This window comes from Stegodyphus dumicola, chromosome 3 (assembly GCF_044657685.1).
Source record: "Stegodyphus dumicola isolate Sdum_Otavi_A_Nest chromosome 3, ASM4465768v1".
Classification (NCBI taxonomy): Eukaryota; Metazoa; Arthropoda; class Arachnida; order Araneae; family Eresidae; genus Stegodyphus; species Stegodyphus dumicola.
This window is the reverse complement of record NC_140770.1, coordinates 150,754,147-150,775,675: the sequence shown is the minus strand read 5'-3', so window position 1 is coordinate 150,775,675 and position 21,529 is coordinate 150,754,147. Positions and strand designations below refer to the sequence as shown.

General features: G+C 30.3%; 2 protein-coding genes across 11 annotated transcripts in view; one reads left to right on the top strand and one right to left on the bottom strand.

The window, feature by feature from the left end:
• The window catches only part of Dus3 (Dihydrouridine synthase 3), a 103,346-nt gene extending 100,516 nt beyond the window's left edge, over positions 1-2,830 (top strand). For all 7 annotated transcript variants that reach the window (XM_085813469.1, XM_085813468.1, XM_085813472.1 and 4 more), the window contains exon 12: positions 2,714-2,830. In XM_085813469.1, the coding sequence (XP_085669595.1) occupies positions 2,714-2,786 (73 nt within the window). In that variant the 3' untranslated portion in view covers positions 2,787-2,830. The remainder of the gene's footprint in view (positions 1-2,713) is intronic.
• Positions 2,831-3,294: 464 nt separating this feature from the next.
• The window catches only part of LOC118193056 (RPA-related protein RADX-like), a 72,669-nt gene continuing 54,434 nt past the window's right edge, over positions 3,295-21,529 (bottom strand). For all 4 annotated transcript variants that reach the window (XM_035364092.2, XM_035364091.2, XM_035364093.2 and 1 more), the window contains one exon: positions 3,295-20,912. In XM_035364092.2, coding sequence (XP_035219983.1) covers positions 20,735-20,912 — 178 coding nt within the window. In that variant the 3' untranslated portion in view covers positions 3,295-20,734. The remainder of the gene's footprint in view (positions 20,913-21,529) is intronic.

Below are 21,529 nucleotides of genomic sequence, written 5' to 3'. Positions count from 1 at the left end.
TAAAAATTTTTATATCATTAAAAAAATAGAGAAAATTACTTGAAAAAAAGTGGATTTTAATAACACATAATAAATGAAAATTATGTGTCTCCTTGTGATATGCTGCTATCTACTGTTTAAAAATAAAAGTTCAAAGTATATTATAAAGGCATTTTTATCTATTTACGGTTGAATTTAAAAGTTTCAGAAGCGATTCAATTTGGGAACACTGAGCCACAAAGGGTTAAAGTTTTATCTTATTCAATTTATTTTATTCTTCATTTTTAAAAGCATATTGAAGCTATAATAGATGTAAGCTTGTTGCAGCTTTAAGCAATAAGTTTCCATCCGCACGTGGCCTGTTTATATAGAAGGTTTATATGAACCAGTATTAGATAAAAATTAGTCAGTAATATTAGAAATTGATTTCTGCAGAAATCAAATTTATCTCCTCTTGGAAGGACACATATCCCAGACCTCCCCTTTCAAGGAGATCTCCAAATCCTCACACAGTATTTTATATATTTTTCAACTCTGTATTTTAAAAATATAAAATTAGAAGCAAGAATAAAATATTAAACTTCATAGTTTACTTTTTATACCTTTCTCTTTAATTAGATACTAGGTCTTTGTCTACATTCTCATCAGCCAGAGGTGCCTTTTGTAAAAAGCTCAGTTAAAAAAATACATTAACTCGTATAGCCAGTCACTATTGTTATATGTTATTGCCCAATCAAGTATGTGTTTAAAGACAGTGCTTTACTGTGCATAATCTATTTCGATAGAGATCAGATTAAAGTGAAGTGAAATGTTACATAAACTGATATATTATAAACAAACTCTATCAGAGAGGGGCTGAAAATTTTAACTTTATTAAATTCCTCTTAATTTTGAGTGAAAAATATTAAAATTAATTCATGAAATATTGGTACCTTTCTGTTATCAGGATCAGATCCAGAAATGTATGTATGCATGGATGGACATGTTCATGCATGCATGTATATATGTAAGCATGAACGTATGTGTGTGTATACATATACACATATCTGCACATACATATCACGCGTGCATACATTTCTGAATCCGGTCTCGATAACAGAACAGTACTGAAATATTTTTTATGAAATGACTTTACACGAAATAAAGTTTGCATCAGTGACATCTATTATGTTGAAAAAATTAGAAGGTGGAAGCCTTTATGATAATTTTGTCCTAGGCCACTTACAATATAACAGATTGTAAAGACCTTACATTTTAATTAACTTTTAAATAGTCATATTTAAAAGTCTTCCCCTAATCAGAAGGTTATCAATACAAGAACATTTCAACAAATCTTTTTATTTTTTGCCCTGCTAAAGCTTTTTACATGCATGACATTGCAACAAACGGGAAATTTCCTGCATTTTTACACGATACATTAATTATATACTTTATATATATATACTAGCGTGCAAGCCCACCAGATAACCAGGCTGCGGCCAAAGCAAAATTTATTCATTCTATGTACACTTAAGAAACTGAATAAAATCAGTTCATTCTTTCCAAGCAACAACCAATTCATAAATAATTTTCTTTTCCCAAACCTGGAAACAAAAACTCTTGACACTTCAGGTTAATACATAAGATGTCATAATTTAAATTTAATGCAATCTAAGAACCTTTTTTCAATATCAATAAAAGAATTAACGTGGCAATAAGATAGTATATGTCAGTTATCCTAACCTGAAAGCAAAAGTTGCCAACAACAGCTATTTATTTAAAATGCTATATTAATTAACAATTTTCAACATACAACGATGTCGTGCTATCGCGTGCTTTCTTCAGTGTTACAGAGCCCATCAGCAGCCGAGCGTTAAAGATGCTGAACTCTGGTAGCATCTATATATCCGAGGTTCAAATCTCGCGAGCAGGCTGGCTGCATGGGCATTTTCGTGGTTTTCCCCGTGTGTAACATGTATACGAGCCAGTTTCCCTGAGAAAGTCCTCCACGAAGGCATCCCTCCCTTCAGGCAGATAGCCCTCGTGTGCTTTGTCGTAATTAAATAATTCAATCCAATCCAATCCAAATCTTCAGTGTTACAGTATGACCTTATATAATAATAATAATAATATGTTTAATGTTTGGCAATGCTAATTTTATTTCATATTTTGTAAAACTTACATTTTTTTTTAACAAATTACAGTTTGAAAACGAGAAATGGCAACACATTTTGAAATAAAGCATTTTTATCTCCAGCATGCAAGACTGTCACTACATAGAAAAATAAGTGCGAAAATTAGCGTTTTCAGAGTTTTTAATTAGTATTGCTGCTGACTAAAGTTGTACGAAAATGAGAATGATCAAAATAGCTTCCCATGAATTTTTGGAATTTGGGGTACCTCTCTTGAAACTCAACTTCCCACCGTTCCAGAGGAGATTGTGTTACAAACAAACAGACAGACGCACACAGAATTTAATAGTTGAGATACATTTATTTATTTATATTGTATTTGTAATTTATTATACAAAAAGTATTCACAATTACAATTTTTACAACACTATATCAATTTTCCTCCTTCTTCTTGATAAAGTAACTAGTTTCTTATTTTAAAGTAATTCATTTTTTAAATTTTTGCTTAATCAGTTTAATTTTAAATATTGTTGAAAGTGTTAAAATGCTTCCTGAAAATAATTTTTTGTTATTTGTTATGTTGATAACTTTTAGTAATCTTTTTGTTATATATTTGTTTTTAGTGAAATGCTGTTAGGACCAGTTCCAGAAAATTTCAGCTTTTTGCCCAAGCATAAAGCAAATGCATATAAATGATATGAATGTATAAAAATATGATAAATAAAATATTTTATCTTTGTTGCTGGTGTTGAGTTTCATATATCAAAGAAAGTGTTTTGACTTCCCATTTATTAAAAAGAAAAAAAAAAAAAAAAAAATACAAGGATTCTAGTTCTGCAGCACTGAAGGATACTTTGTTAATATCAATAACTATTCTTATCATAGATTATATGTCTATTTGTTACAGTTTTGCTATCAGATCTAAGTGGGAATTTTATACATTTGATTTTTATCTAAAAAATTTCTTATTATAAATTAGCATATTAAGAATCTTAAGAAACATGCAATACTTATTTAAAACACATACCGATTACATTAAACAACAGCCAAATGGTATCTCAAGCAAAAACAAGCACATTTTACTAATAATTTAATTGTTTTTAATTCAAATTTGAGTTACAATAAATAACATGACCACTGTTGAAATCACAATAAATAACATGACCAAAAAATGCAAATGATTTTTCAGTGTTACAAATTGTAGTTTTCTTTTAGTTTTTTTTTTTTTTTTTTTTTTTTAACAGGGTGATTTTAATTAAAGTTTAAGTTTCAAAACACTATAGAAAAAGAACCACTGATGAAAATGATGTGAAATTTGAAAGGAATGTTATTGAAGAAGGCGGAAAGTGTATGGCAGAAGAAAAAATTTAGTTTCAAATGTTAGCAACAGATGGCGCTGTAAGCGGCAGAATCACAACGAGAAATGAGAAATGATTGGTAAAACAATGGCTAAGGTGGAAGTTACACATTAAAACGCATTGACAAATTAGAATTGTTGAATAATTTTATTTGCATGACTGTACATATCACATCGAAAGGGACAAATCGGTTTCGACAAACAGCATGTTCCACAACGGATCGCAGCATCTCTGGGGTGATGTTCAGAATGTGTTGTGAAATGCGTGCCTTTAATTCCGCTAAATTTACAATTGGAGCATGGAACACATCCTTCAGGTATCCCCACAGCCAGAAATCACACGGAGTAAGTCAGGCGATCGGGACGGCCAGGCTGTAGGGAAATGACGGCTGATAATTCAAGCATTTCCAAAATGGCGCCTCAGCAGCTTCTTCATGTGCAATGTGCGGAGGAGCACCATCTTGCATAAAAATGATTTCATCCACACATCTACGCTGTTGCAAAGCTGGAATTACGTGGTTGCGCAAAAGAGACGCATACCTCTGACCAGTGACTGTTGCGGTAACAGGACCGGAAGCACCCGTCTGCTCGAAAAAATATGGTTGTAGGATGAATTATGCAGTAAGGCCACACCATACCGTGACCTTTTCAGGATGAAGTGGTACGGGGTGTGTTGCCAGTGGATTTTCTGTTGCCCATATTCGACAATTCTGGGTATTCACATATCCTGTCAGATGAAAATGGGCTTCATCTGTCCACAAAATTTTCCACGGCCATTCATTATCTACTTCCATGCGAGCCAGGAATTCTAACGCAAACGTCTCCCTAGCTGTCAGGTCAGACGGAAGCAACTCCTGCACATGGCCAATTTTGTACGGATAGCATTGCAGGATGTTTCGTACAATTTTCAGCACCGTGCTCGTAGGCCTGTCCAATGTACGGGCAATTCCTCATGCACTGCACGGTTGCACACCACCGGCCGACCCCTCCTGTAATGCTGTGGCCACTTCTTCAACTACCGTCGAATGCACTCGTTTTCTCCCTCTACCAGATTGCACATCATACGAACCTGTCGTTTCAGATTTTTGCATCATTTTCTTTAGACCTACAACACTCATTGGACCAACACCTTCTTTTATACCCTTCAGTGTCCTGAATTTTTGCAGAGCTACTCTTGCACAATCATTATTCTTATAATACAGCTTTACCAGCAGAGCGCGGTACTGCAGTGAAACACCCATGGAGAACGGCTGAGATGCGAAATGAGGAACAGCCTGGTACCTGGCGGCTTTATAACACTGAAATTTAACTAACATTTTAATTTACGTCTTCTTCCGCTTGCAGCGCCATCTGTTGCTAACTTTTGAAACTAAATTTTTTCTTCTGCCATATGCTTTCCGCCTTCTCAATAACATTCCTTTCAAATTTGACATCATTTTCATGAGTGGTTCTTTTTTTATAGCATTTTGAAACTTAAACTTTAATTATAATCACCCTGTATATTCTTATCGTTTTATGTTTGTAATAAACCATTTTTGCAACATGTCAAATTATTAATTAGGTATTCTCTAATAAATATAGATACCAAATTTGGTGCTAAAACTAACATTTTTTAATTCCATTCTTATTTTCATCCTAATTGTAAATATTCATAAAGAAGTGAATTGAGCATCAAGGATATAGAAGTTAAAATTTATAGTCCAGTGGTATAATTCATTTTTTCATGCTACGTTTTTGGGAGAAATATTCCTTACATTTTTATATAAGCATACTGAATTTTTAAGAGAATAATACTTTTAAGACATCTGATTCTAAAGATAAAATATAACCCTACCAAAACATTTTGTCATGTTTTAATGGGAAAAATATAAGCTGAAAACTCGGTGGCACAATCAGGAGCTATTCCTAATTCATTATAAGGTATTTTCTCCCTCCTTTCTACATACCTTCATGATGCGATTGGAAGCATACTCAATACATATTCGAGAGGTCCAGGCGAGGATATTGCCTGTTTTTCACTTAATCAGCATAAAAAACCTAATGACTCTACAATAATCTACAGAATAATTTTTAAAACTATTTATCCTTAAAAATTATTTGATAAGACAGCTCAAAACTGTCATTATGCTTTCAAATGAAAAAAGCAAGAGTATTTCACTTTAAAAATATTTCAGTTTGATGTAATTAAGTACTTTACTCAATCAGTTAGCAACTGAAATTTAAAACCTGTATGAATAATACAAGAAAAGATCCTAATGATGTGAAAGATATAAAAAGAGTTATAACCTATTAATTATTTAGTTATTAAAAATAAATTGTTGTTATAAGACCTTTATATCTCGAAATTAATATTTTTATACTACAAAAACAAGAAAATATATTGAATGTATATCTAATAAAACTGGCAGTCTATTTAAGAGGAAGTTGATAACTTCTTTGTCTTTTTCAAAGTACAGCTGAATAAACTAGCAATGCAGATGTGTTTCTAAATTATATCTGGATGAATTGCAAAAATAAATAATAAATAAATGAAAATGTTCTTAATATTTAACTAATTTCATTTGATTCTCTTTTGGTTCAAATGAAAAGAAGGTATTTTCATTTGATTCTCTTTTGGTTCAAATGAAAAGAGGGTATTTTCATTTGATTATCTTCCTTTTGTTCAGAAACATGGTTCTATTGATTATTTTACTATTTGAGAAATAACTATCAACTTTTTGTTTTCGTGTTAATTTACTTCTGTTTCAGGTTTGAATTCCAAGTTTTTGCTTCATATTGTTTGTAATTTGTGTCTTCCTGATGGATAAGCCATATATTTCATCTCATTCTTTTGTTAATTAATTTTGCAGCAATTTGCACAACATTAAAAATGTTAAATATTGTTCAATCACTGTGTATGTATGTATATATTACATCTATATATATGTAGAGAGAGAGAGATCACCTGTATTGATAATGGCAGAGCATGTCATTGATAATTATATATATGTTACCATGAAAGACCGAAATTGGAGAATATCGACTTTCACCGGAGAATATCAACATTCACCAAATACATCGGTGAAAGACTGAATATTTCACTACATTCTTGTATATTCGGACCCTCACTGGTGTATGTCGACAATCACAGATATGCTCTGGTGAAAGTCGAAAAAAGAGGTCATAAAGTGCCATAATAGTTTAAGTTGTTGCAATAAATAAGATTTGAATCACATAATTTAGTAAGTTTTTTTTAGTTATTTTATTTTCTCATTTAGAACGTACTGTATAATTAAGTAAGTTTTTAACTTCTATTATTTTCCTTTCTCATTTTGAATGTATTGTGTGTTTTAGGTTCTCTTGTTCTCAAGTTCTTATTTCAAGTTTCAAGTGCGTTTATTCACGACTGAATTACGGAGAAAATATAATATTGTTATATGTTCAACATTCACCATTAGTACATGGTGAATATCGACATTGACTGGTGTAAGTCAGAAATAAGAGTATTTGGAAAATATTTCGGACATACACCAAGAGACTATGTGAATGTTGACATTCACCGGTGAAAGTCGACATTCTCCAGATTTTGGTGTTTCACCGTAACATATATATAACATTTTTATTACTTTTTAAAGCTTATATACCTAAGCATCAATATTGAAAAATCTCATGGAATGCTGTGCTGTGTCATGTATATAAATATCTCTTCTGTTTAAAAAAAAAATTGATTTTAAGTAATATTTAAAACATTTTTTTGTTAAAAAACTTTAATTTCATTTTGTCTGTTACGTTTTCCTCAAGCAGTTAAAGTATGTTTGCAATTTTAATATTTCTTTTTGCTGTGGAGAAGTGCTGAGTAATTACTATTTAAATTAAAATACAAAATTTGAATCGAACAGTAATTTGTAAAGTTCCACTTCGTGGTAGTCTTTGTACTAGTATTGACTCTCTGGTATCTAGTAGTTTTTAACAGAATACTTTAAAATATTCAAGTAATTACTAACAATATCTTTTCATTTAACTCTTCTAAAATGTTTAGTTGGATGATAAGTACTCAAAAAAGCAATCTATATCTAGAAGCTGTTGCTGTTTTTTCATTCTGTCAATCTCAAGAAATAATTTGAATTAGTTTGTAATTTTTTAAATATCAAACTATTTTGGTATGTCTTTCACTGCATTTTTCTTGTCAATTATATTTGCTTTTCAAGTTCATTTATAAAACTTCTTGATGTTGTTTAAACCAATGTTTCTCTACTGGATTTACTCCAAGGAGTGGTAAAATATTTCAGTACATTCTCGCGGACCCGTAAATTTAATAATTCGACCCATTGGCACATTTTTTCACATAAATAAATCATGAAGATAAAAAATAACTGCTAAATATTTCTTGTGCACTGGTCCACAGACCGGCAATTGAGAAACACTGGTTTAAACCTTGTTTTGATAGAGAAATTCTCTGTAAATCTTGAGACTGAACCATTTCTGCTTTAGAATGGTTAATATCACCTTGGATTATTGTACGTAAACTCAATAAAGTATAGGAGTTATCTTCCTCCAAGATAACAGCACTATGGAATTTCAGCACTACCTTTAGCTAGCTATCTGTTTTGCTTTTATGCAAGTGCCAGGGCATAAATAACATCTGTTCAAAAGTCATATTAGTTTATCAATGTTAATCATCAGCTATCCCTGTGCTTTGTCACTTTTAAGTGCTAGGCAGTAATATATTGCAGTTTGATACAGGAAAATGTCTAAAATGCTTGAGATACTCGTCACATTCAATGATCAGCAAATAAATTAATATGGCATTCCAAATCATACTATCAAAGCTCTAGAAATTTTTCTGATGCATTTCCTTTAACACATGTTACAATGCCATCTTAGACACCAAGATTTTTTTTATTCATATGATGAAAATATTTTGTTATTCTATAAGGCTACATGTAAACTTATTATATTTAATATATGAATATATAATTTATTATATCTATGAAGCATAAATTTTTATTATACCCATTAAACATAAATTTCATTGTTTCCATTACATATTAAGGTACATGTATATATGAGATGTTTTGGGCAATGATTTCTTTTTGTCATAGTGCAGGGGTTCTAAAAAAGGAGGGGAATTCTCTTCCTAGGAAGGAATTTCAGAGAGAAGGGAATGCAGTCAGCCTTTTATTTAGCTGATAAACATTTAATTTTAGTATTTGAATTTTAAAAAAAATTTACTTTTATTCAAGTTTTGGTATTTATCAACATTTTTCTATACTCTTTGTTCTTTAATTTGTAAAACGATACAAAATAATCTAAATCTTATATATATTTTGGAAAGGAGAAGGGGGATTGATCTTCTAGGAATGGTGAAAAAGAGGTTGATAACTACTGCATTGTGGTAGTTATCAACCTCTTTTTCACCATTTGAACAATTTGAATTTATTAATCTAAAGTCAATCTTTCCTGATTTATCACTTAAAAAAACTTCCATCAATTAGTAAATCCGTCTTTTGAATGAATCTGCAAATGAATATTATCATTAGATAGTAATAAGATCAACACTTCGCTAAATCTTTCTGACAAATTCTAAAACTTGATTTGATATGGCATATTATCTTTGCCGTCTGACAAAAATTATGTACTGGCATGTAACACAATTTAATACAAAAAATGAGATTGGGTGCCCATTACATGCCAGATATAAAACTGATAGTTTAAAAATAAAGAAAAGATGAACATATGAAAAATTAGATTTCTACCTGTACCTAAATGCTATTTATTTAAAAGAAATGACATACCTTGTGAACTTAAAAATGTTCATATCAGATAACATAAAAATTTAGTCTGCTGATATATCTTCTTCAGACACATCATTGAACTTTGTTTTCATCTTCACCATGACAGCTACTCTGATTCATGAATATATTCAATAAAACCCATCCTTTTTACAGAATTATTTACTCCTTCAACCATTTCCCCTACACACATGCTGTTCCTCTTATCGCTTGTCTATGAAAGAAAATCTTTGAATTAATGACTTCAAAAGGTAAGAGCATAACACATGTATCTTCAGGTTCCTTCATAAAGAAAACTGTGTGTTATACCTAAAAATTAAAAAATGTAGTTTGAAATTATAAACATGTGTGATATGCCAGAATATATGGTAATTAACCCATTATTATTATGTCCCTTCTAATGCAACACAAAATGAATTTTGAATATTTTATAAAGATAATTTTTGCATATACATTTGCAAAAATATATCCACAGCTAAACTTTGGGAAATAGAGTGTATAATTATTTTTTGAAAATCCAACCATAAATATTTTTGCATGGTAGTGGATACTATTTACAATTTAAAGCAGTAGGAATATTTTAGCATTTTTTTTTTTTTTTTTTTTTTTTTTTTTTTTTTAAATTTCATCTGGAACTTGTATGTTGACTATTTTGTTACAATCTAATAAAATAATTTCCTAAATTCTAAGATAGTGATTCTCAACCACTGTGCTGCCATTTTTTTTATTATTATTATTAATTATACTCTGAAAAAAAAAAATCTGAAACCGAATCATTCAGCCGTTTTATAGAAATAAGTGTATTCGTGGTACATTTAACTCATCCTTTTGTGGATAGATGGAACCACATCATGGAAGTGAAACTTACCAGATTGTGTGCTCCACCCAATTTTAATTTCAAGTATCTTATTCAAATCGATATATACCTTAAGAGATTTTTACTTAATAAATTATCAATTTAAAAGAGTTTTAAATAATCACTATAGTCATTTAAAATAGTAGAATGAAAAATAAATAATAAATAAAGAAAATATAATAAATGCAGATTTATAAAATACATCCCTAATATAAGAGGCCATTTAAAAAAATTGAATGTTTGAAAACCTATAATTTTATATGTATGTTGAATATCTGGCAATCTTGATTATGGGCAGATTTTTAGTACTTAATTTATCTTTGTATTTATTGCTTTTACCTGATATAATTGAAAAATATGAATTTTTTTATGATTATATATATATATATGTAAAATATAAAACATAGGACGGTTTAGCTCTATGCGAGCAAGCAACCTTTAATTAACTTTCTACAATTTCAGGACTTTTCCCTAGACCAGTACTTTCGATAACATTGCAACCTATTACATAACCACTTCTATAAATATAGAATTTGCGCCATTTGGCGTCAGAAGCTCCTCTCGCCCTCTGCTGTTAAGTTCTATGCTGCTGTGCTTCTCGTCTTTCTTCCCTTTGTTAGAATAGCTATGAAGTCAAAAGCCTAGATTTCATCGTATTTAGTTTAAAACACTATTTGATATGTAATTCGGAAAATTTCATCTAAAAGAAAAATTATCCGCCAATTGAATTGAATAAAGATGTGCAATTAAAAGCAAAATCCTTCTGAGTCATCATTCTGCTGTATTACACTCAGCCAAACAACACCTGGACTCTGATGCCCAGGAATAAATTGAAAGGGCTAGTTCATTCTTTTGTTCAATTCCTTGCGGACACGATCCTAATGGGGGGGGGGGGAATTAAACAGCAGTAATTTAACGTCACTGTGATGCACCTGCTCTGATTTCGCACGTTTAAAACTGTAGTTTCATAAAGCTGCGAGGTGATGTTCTGGAGGTCACATATCTGAAAATAATTTTAATCATATATATTTGTTTCCTAACAATGTAAATATTAAAAATAGTTTGTATGTATATAGTTTTAGTCCGTTTACCTTTTAAATTCTATATTGTAAAATATCGTTTATGTAATATGGCTTTGTGCACTGTAGCAACATGCAGTAACACTTATAGAAATACGAAAGCAAGAGATATTGTATTTCATGCTTTCCCGAAGGATAATTTGCTTTTGATAAAGGAATGGATACATAAATGTCAAAGACAAGATTCTATCAATGTGCAGAGGGGAAGAATTCACAGCAAAAATTTTCTATGCAGTGTTTATGAAGATGATATGAAAAATCGCTTGTTTCGATAGCCACAAAAGAAACTGTTGAAAAATAAATAGTACTGTACTGAAAGTAAATTTATTGTGTACAGTAAACAAAATAACACCAAGAAATCGGATACATTTGAAAAGAAAACTAATGCAGAGTGCTTTTGAAACATTATATGAATTAAGCCCAAAGAATTTATTTTGAGGCCGAAGACGAAATTGATGATGACAATAATAACTTAAATGTGAATGATTTTGAAATAAAACTCATAACAGACAGTGTAAATCCATGAATGCTCAAAGTATAAAGATAAACAAGAATAAATTGATAATTGAAGAACAAAATAATATCCTTAGAAAATTGTATTAAAAAATAGAGAAAAGAAAAATTTTAGAATGTTTGCTCAGAGAAAAGGAGGTGGAAGACATCTAGAAAGAAATTTGTATCAGAACTTCAGAAATTAAAATCTCAAACAGCGAAATTTAGGGAAAAAAAAAGCAGCACAGATCGGTGAATTTGGAAAAAGCATATTTTTACAAAGACGCAGATTAATGGCGCACATTGGCATAAAAAGACCTGCTTCCTTAACTTTCATTTTTGAAAAATTAAATAACTGATTTAGGTACTGTGAGTCAAACTGTTTTCTCAAAATTACGATAACAATCTTACATATATTTATTTAAATGGAATATATATGTAAGTATAAGTAATGCAATTAGTTAAAAAATACCTATTATTATATTGACTCGGAAAAGAAATATGCCAATATAAAATTTTCGATTAAGCAAACAAAATTAACCTTAGATTAGCATAAATTTTGCCACATATGTCCTATGTTTAAAAGCATGTAATCTAAGGTTGTTTTTTGATTAATTTTAAATAGCTGTTACTATAGTTATCTTAGAAGCAGTATAAGAATTTTCTCAGTTAGTAGCTTGCAGATAAAGAAATGATTATAAATAAACGCGCATTAAAAAAAATAAACTAAACTTATGTTAAAAGAGTTGCGCATTTTATCTATTATTTTAAAACTGAGTAAGTATTATTAAATGTTTTAATGTTCAATGTAAAATGCATACAGCAGTAACATTGTCTCTTCCAAATCTATCTTTCACAAAATCTTTCCTTCTAGCTATCTTTCACACACAGCTCATTTTAAACGCTGATTCTTCAAATTTAAAACGCTAATTTCTATGTTGTGAATTGCATCTCCACGCTCAGTGTCATCATGAGTACGTCATCACTTCTCACTTGCTGCTTCAGGAGGAAAAGCTCTATGAGCTAGCCTTTCTCTTCCAAGTCCTGTCCTTATGTGCCAAGCTTCGTCACTCATGTCCCCGACTGCCAAAATATTACATATAAATATGCTTGTATTATTTTATTATGATTCTGAATTAAACCCAAACAACACTATATACTAATTCAGTTTTCTATTTATATGATTGCTGTGTGGTTGAATTTATAAATTTATCTATTACCATGCAGTACTGTGTTCTCAAACTTACATAAAACATATTGAAAGGTAATATATGATTCGACTTTTTTAAATATTTTTTTGACAAAATTATTTTTATCATAAAAGAACCTTCTGAAATGGATAAATTTTTAAAAAGGAGAAAACTTAACGGTGATAATGATGATGTGAGTGATCAGTACACCCAGTACGTGTAAAGATGTTCCCTCCTGCAAAATATATATTGTTCATCGGAAATAGAATGGCGATTTCTTAAAATGTGGATTTACATCTACAATGGAAAATGATATAGTTGAGCCTGAGTGTCTGGTATGTGGTAGTAAATTATCAAATAGTGCTATGGTTCCGAGCAAGCTCCAGCATCACTTGCTGACTAACCATCCTTCGCTTGCATCAAAAGACAAAAGCTACTTTCAAAAATCATTATCTGCAAAATGCAAAAAAGTAAATGTTTTTGAAAAACAACTTAGTATGCCTCAAAAAGCTCAGATAGATTCTTATGAAATAGCCGAATTAATTGCAGTTAAATTAAAACAGTAATTTGGCTGAAGAAATTATATTACAAGCTTGTCGCAAAATTATAAAAATAATGTTTGGTGGATCAGCAGATATCGATATTTGTAAAATACCACTTTTAAATGATACATTTCATCACAGAATTGAAGACACGTTGTGAAATGTTGAAGAAAATACTGTAAAAACCCTTGCAAATTTAAACTTTGCTCTACAAATAGATGAAACAACATACATTAATGAAAATTAATTGCAATTGTTCAATTCGTTCATGAAAATGATATAAGTAATTAATTTTTATGTTGTTGTGAGTTATCTGATTGTGCAACTGGAAAACATATTTTCCATCCAATTAACTTGTATTTACAAGAAATTAAAGTTTTGTGGAATTTATGTATTGGAATATGCACACATGTTGTTCCAGCTATGGCTGGACATATAAAAGGATTTGTGGCAAATAATTGCAGATATATTAGTTACCTCTTTTTTTTTGGGGGGGGAAGCACTTATTACAAAATATCTGCCATCAGAATTGAAAATAGTGCTGGAACAATGTGTTAAAATGGTTAATTATAAAATCAAAACCATTAAAAAGTTGCTTATTTAGTAATTTATGCCAAGCTATGGAAGACAAATATGAATCCTTGATACTGCACATGGAAGTAAAGTGGTTGTCTAGAAGAAAAGTTTCATCTCGCGTGCTTGAATGAAAAAAAAAACAAGATGAACATATTTTTTAACGAGATAAAAATGATGGTTTTGTTCATTTGTTGGAAGGTAAAATATGGTGTGCTAAACTAGTTTACTTATCTGCTTTTTTTATTTATTAATTTATTTTATTTTTAATAACATAAGTTCATGTATGCAAGGACTGAAAGAAAATATGTTAAACGCAGCACATAAACTGGTACTAGTTTCGCTGTGTAATAATCGAGATTTAATTTCAAAAAAGTCAATTAATTCATTTTGGATTAAAATTAGAGGCGATTATGTCATAATAGCCAAAAAAGTTTTAAAAATATTGTTACAATTTTCTACATCTTATTTCAGCGTTCGTACACATTTCTGCACATGGAAATTAAGTACTTTTAAGGACTATTAATGAAAAAAATTAAGGACCTATGAGCAAACGGGAACTGAAAAAATTCAATTAAAAATATTATATCTATGAATTTCACTTTTTAATACCATCCTAAAAATAAAAGATTTGTAAGTAGGATACATTATTATTTTTAACATAGCTTAATTAGCATAATTATTAATACATTTGAGAATAAAATATTATGAAATTTATCAAGTAGCATTAAATATTTTATACTTATAACTAGCAGCTTCACTGCCAGCCTTCGTCTGGCTTTTAAATGTACCTGAAAAATGGCTGAAGGGAACACCAAACGTTAAATTTTAAAACTGCATAGAATTTTACTCTGCAGAACAACTTCATAAAAAAGTTATTACGTATAACAAAATTACAATGAAATAAGCAATATCCCTTAATACAAATATTAATTATCCTAATAAATAAATTAACCAACTTCCCTTTGCAAACTCGTAAGAACTCAAACGGTATAAAGGAGGTTAAGAACTTTGTTTCTTAAAAAAATCACTCAAATCTTCTTTTCAATATCTTACAAACAGTGAAATAAGCAAAAGATAACATGAAAGCAACTATAAAAACATAAAATTCAGCGCAGAATTTTACTCTACAGAACAACTTAATAAAAAAATCAATAAAAATGTATTATATATATAAAAAAATGACAATGAAATATGCCAATCTCTTAAAAACAGCGACATAAGAAACACAATGAAAAATTGTTGCCAAACCCATATTTCAAAAAGAATGAAACTATTCAAAATGATGCGATTTCGTCAAAAATCTATCAACAAAAAGAAGACGGGAAAATTGTTGCCAAAATCATATTTTGAAAGATGTGAGAAGTGTACTCGGAAGCTTCATTTAAAAAATCTTTTAAAAATACAAAATATTATCATTTTTCCAAAATTCTTTTTGTAAAAGCAGTCGCAAGGATGAAAGTTTAACATGTCCAAAAATCAAAGCAAAATAAACTGTAAATTTTTTTAAAAAATCCCGTTGAAAAGATGTTAAGCTCCCTTTGTTAAATAAATTCGTATTTAATCGATTTATTGAAACACGAAATTTATTTTAAGTTCGTAAAATAGCCAAGTGCCTACGTTTCATGACGATGTGAAAATGGAGTGTATAGAGTAAAATCTCGCTTTCCTATAGCCCATTATGTCTCAAAATGACGCGACTTCATCACAAAACATAAAATAAAAAAATTCGAATTTCGGAAAAATCACTTCGAGGTGCACTGGCTCTTGCTAAATGTACCTATGTACCAAATTTCGTAGCCGTGGGTCTATTAGCTTACGCGCAGCGTGAACGAAAGACACACACACAGACTCTTTATTTTATTATATGTAGAGATAACTGGACATATTTGATGACTTTTTTTATTTTTAAGGTCTCATTTTGTCACATACTTGCTCAGTCTAGAGGTTTAGTAAATAGTAAGTAGATTTTATGTCAAGCAGCATAGGTTAAAATGAGCATTATAATCATAATCAGCATGATTCATAACAAAAGACTGGCTGTTGTTACTGCTCTTGTTTGCCTAGTGAGAGACCTGCTAATCAGAACAAACCTAAAAAGCCTGATCTAGACACAGTTAGTAAGTTTTGAAAGTTAGCTGAATTCTGTCTGACTTAGTTAGTGTTGTAGCTTCGTGTAGAGTTCCAGGGGTTGTAACTCAGTTAATAAACTTTAAGGTTCTATTAAGCCATTAAAGCACTAGAGGTGATAATTGTTTTGCATTATTCTAAGTTTCACTAGATGCAAAGAATAAGTTTTACATGAAATTTTATATTTTTGTATTTTATCTTGTGACCACTGTAAAAGTTAATGAAAGGCAATAACTTGCTTTAATATGCAAAGATAATTTTTAAGGGTAAGCACTAAGTTATAAGTAATTAAATTAGGTATTAGATAACCTTAGTCACACAGATTTACATGGACACTATGAAATTTATTTTTGAATAATATTTGTTAAAAAAACCCTATTAATATCACAATCTAATAAAATTTCACAGTTTAAAATACATGCAATTTATAACATTGATTTTAAAACAATACTAAGATAATTACACATTAAACATTTATGTTTTGTAGCAAAAAAAAAAAACTTAAAAAAAAATAATTATGCGTCTTTTTAATTTGAAGGACTGCCCAGACATTTTGGCTAATTTATATCAATTTCCTTCTCCTTAAGCATCTTTTCTAACAATCAGAAATTTGTCTCAATACACAAAACAATGTTTTCATTAGTTTCTGCCTGTTTTATCTCCTAACTGTCAACCTCTCCACGATGTACTACCTATGAGGGTTTACTTGATCTGGTAAAAGTTAAATAGTCCACCCCCCGACAGACGTGAAACAAATTATGGCTATTTCTGAAAGTAACTATAAATCAGAGATTTAAATAAGCTTCTTTTTTAAAAAGAACTTAGAACATAAAGGCATGCTCTTATGCTAACAAAATCAATTACAGCTCATGCTGATGTAATTAAACAAGAAGAGACAAATTCAAACTAAAAATATGGACTAGTGGTCAATTTAATCTGGTTCAATAACTCTATCGTCATAATAAACTCAAATGTCAGAAGCGGTAATGGAAATTATCAGAGTTGATAGGAACTAATACAGAAAGCAAGTGGAGGTCAGAAACACACTCTTGTCTTACACTCCAAAAACCTCAGTTTAAAAATTGCCCCGGTGATTTACATTCTGGTAAGGAAATAGAAAGGCTGAAATTGTTAACAACTGGGTAATTTATATAATAATAACTACATATCTCTGAAGAATAATTTTCTTTCTTTTTACATATTTAGTTCATTTCTTCAACACGTTTCCTTTTTACTTTAGAATTTTTGGATTTAATTGAAGATTTCTGTTATTCTAAAAGACAAAATGCATTTAGAATGTATGGAAAAAGCTGCTAATTTTATTTCTTTAGTAATACGAACATTCAGAAGAAATATGAAATACATATGGTAAGGTCCGGTCACAGAGCTGGCGTGGCATAATTTTTAGAATTTAGTGACACACTGAGCAACAAAATCTATAAATGGCAAAACTTTGAATTGGAATTTAGAGCAGCATTTATTATGCACCGAGAATGCATCAGGTGGCAAAATGCCTAGCGCCAGCCCTTTGTATGACGCATTAAGACATATTAGATGAATCTTTTGAATTGTCAGTTTTCAATTTCTTTATTAATAAAAAAAATTCCTTTCTATACTTGCCTATCCATATGATAAGATTAGAAGCATTTATGATTCTTCCCATGCTTGTATCTAGTGAAAAGTAGAGAAAGAGAAAACTAATGCACATTCTGAGAATTCCTTGCTTATTTTTCAGATTCAAAACATTGTATAATATGTGGCCAAAATGGAACTTTTTAATATGACAGTGAAAAATCAAAATGCTTTATTTTAATGTCATTTCTTAAATATAATTCCAATACATTACCATTGTTTTAATGAATTTTATCAGTGTTAGAATGTTCTAAAAAAGTTGCTAAAAATTTCCCAGATTTCGGAATTAAAAAGTTCCATAGAAACCGATCTTAAAATCGCCAAAATGTTGATAAGTCGGCAAACTTAGAATCATTGGTGTATTGAGAATACAGCAAAGCACACGAGGGCTATTTGCCTAAGGGGGAATGCCTTCGTGGAGAACTTTCTAAGGGAAACTGGCTCATATACACGTTACACATGGGGAAAACCACGAAAACGCTCTGCAGCCAGCCCATTTGCGGGAATCGAACCTCGGACCGAACTACCAGTGTTCAGTGATTTTACCGCTCGGCCGCTGATGGGCAAATTTAGAATCATCTAATAAAAGAATTCACATCCCCAAAAGCGGAAAGTTGTTTGAGAGCTCTTTATTACAAAAAATAAATTATCTCGAAATGCTTATGTTTCACTTCTTGCTCAGAAACTCGAATATCCCACCAGTTATATTACAAATAGGAACAAATTATAACCCATAAACCCAGTCAAAAAATAACCATATTTGTCAATGAATTGCCAAAAATATTGCTGCAAAATGCTAATTCACACTCAAAATGGCAGTCGTAAAAACAGACACAAATTTCAGATTACAGTCAAAAGTCGTTAATTCAGACACCCATAATTCGGAATGATCTATAATCCCGGCCTCAAAGCTAAAATCTTTCTGCGCATGCACCACGCTGATGCATGCACATAGGCGTTTACGCGTGCGTGCAAGACCTTTACGACTGCGCATATGCGTGTGCGCAAGCACAGAATACGTTTTCGCGTGCGCGTTTAATGTATAACGAACGGTATAAGCTAAAATTATCTAATTATCTATTTCAGTTAATGTTGTTCTTTAATTTTCGAATTGGATCCGGCTTATTACTTTTTGCAGACTGTAAGAGCAATTTTATAAAAGTAAGCTTGAACTTTCGATTATGTCAAATAGAATTTCCGATGCTGGAGCTCCCAAAGGATCTACAAAACGAAAGTATGTTTCAAAGTCCATCAAACAAAAAGTGGAATTGCTACAAAAAATGGATAAAGGCATATCCTTTGTTTATCTAACCGTTCCGAAATCTGTTTATCAATTTCACGCTGCTCTGCGCGGGGGAGGAGGGGGAACGTCGCGGCGCGCAATGAACTGGAAGTTGATCTGTCAGCACTATCATTATCTTCAGGGTAGATGTTTTTTATTTTATTCGGCTTATAATTCCTTACTAAATGTAGTATTTCATCTCGATGTACTCCATCTTTGATATGATTTAAATCAAATTCCTCGTCATTATAAATATCACGAATACAAATCAAATAGTTTTCTGGTTGCAATTTTCTAATTTCGGCTATGCGTAATGTATGCTTTACGCATGCGCGCGTTGTTTAATAAAGTAAACAAATAAATATTAAGATTCTTTTTTTGTAAATTTTGATACCCTTTAGATCATAATTGCTCATTATTTTATAAATTACAGTTTCATATTTTTAATTTTATAATTTCTGCATGCCATCTTACCAGATTTAAACTGATGATCTATAATCTGGAAAAATCGATAATATGGAATCGTCGAAGTCCCGACGAGTCCGGATTAAAGACTTTTGACTGTATTTAAATTAAGGACCTTCTGCCGATTTTGGCCGAAATTAAGGACTTTTAAGGACTATAAATCGATTCCAAAAAAACTTAAAGCTTTTTAAGGACCGTACGAACTCTGTTATTTGTGTGAATTCAGGTTTTAGCATTAACAAATATAAAAATGAAAGAAAGATTGAGACTTTTAAATGTAGATGACAAAAAAAGAAAGTGACATCTTTTTTACGACCGAATATAAACGAAATTATCAAAAATCATCAAGCTCAAATTTCACATTAAGAAATAATTAAAAATGTACCACAAAAAAAAAAAAAGGTTGAGAATCACTGCTAAAGGCATTCATTCACAAAAAATATTTTCTCCTTTAATATTATAAATATCAATATTTTAAAACTTTGATTCACATGCTTATGTTGCATTTTACATTATGTAATGCATTAAATTTGTGGAATTTTATGGCTTCAAATAGGATTAAATTTTACTTTTAGATTAAAAAAATTCTAATCACAATACAAAAATAATTTTTACGTACATTATAAACATTGAATATAATACTACATTACAGCTCCAGTGCTTATAAATTAGAAGTTTAAAAAAATTTTTAAATCATTCTATATACAATTTACAAATATTTAACAATAATTTGAAATTCCTAAGATTTTTACAATTTACTTGTCAGCACTTTAGTTATTCGCAATACATGTTTGATATGTAAATATTACAGCACTTATATATAAAAATATGTATTCAACATCTAGTTAAAAATATGCTGTCGTATCAAATGGAAGAAAATATTGATAACGATGTGCATTATTTCCAGATTAATATTCATCAAAATTACAAATATGGTCATTGGGTTACCAACATCTTTTTAAGGTACAAAGACAGAGATCATATTGAATTGATGTTCATTGTGTGAGATTTAAAAAAAAAAAAAATATTCAGGATAAATTTATGTAAATAAGATTAAACTTGGTCACGCACATTACAAAAATTTGGGATTTGAAAATGCTGTCATTTATCTATTTTAGGATCTAGAAAAATAAAATTTTATCAACTTAATTAAAAATATAACTTATTGAACATACTTTACAGGAAATTGCATTTTGGTTTTATAAATTGATTATTACATACTAAAAAAAATTTTAAGTGATTTGAATTATAATATAATTAAGTTAATATAAAAAGTCAAGCAACTCTGTCTGCTGCTATAGCTTCAATTAATTGCTCTGGAGGACAAATATAAGCTCTTTGCAAATGTGCTAAAACTACATCCGGTTTGGTTCGATGTAATTCAATGGCAAATACAAATGTTTTGTCACCCACTTCTGAAGCTGTCCGATTTACTTCTCTTACTTCATCCCACCTGAAAAGTAATTTTTGTGAGATTGTAGTCAGAATAAGATTAGAATCATACTTAAGCTTTTGTAACAATAAAAATATATTTTTATATGAAACAGAAATTACACCAAAATATTACGAGTATCGTAATCCTTATATAGTTTTACCAAAAGAAAGTTTATATAAAGGATATCCAGAAAAGTTTCTGATACATCCACAAAGTGCAGATTATGCTGATGAAAGGATAGTGCATATGTGTGAGACATTCCTGACATGGCAATTTTATCCACTTGTGGCATTTTTAAATGCTGGCATTGCTTCAGCAAATGAAATTGGCAGTTCTTATTCCAATCCCTGCAAGCTGCAAGATTTGATCTATGATCAAATTTTCGAATGTCTAAAGTGTGTGATCAAAATTCTTTATCAGCTTTCTTTGGTGCATGAACCGGACTCAAGAGCAGTCTGTTTTCAGATGGCCAATAAAATGTGCATGGTAAATACAGTGGACAGCTACTTGTTATTATGAATGATAAAGTTGAGAAACAGTCATGGTCCATTTTAGAGTATCATTACTTCTCATTTCTAGAATTCTGCTTATGTTATTTTTCTCTTTGTTGCATGAAATTATCACAAAGTACCATG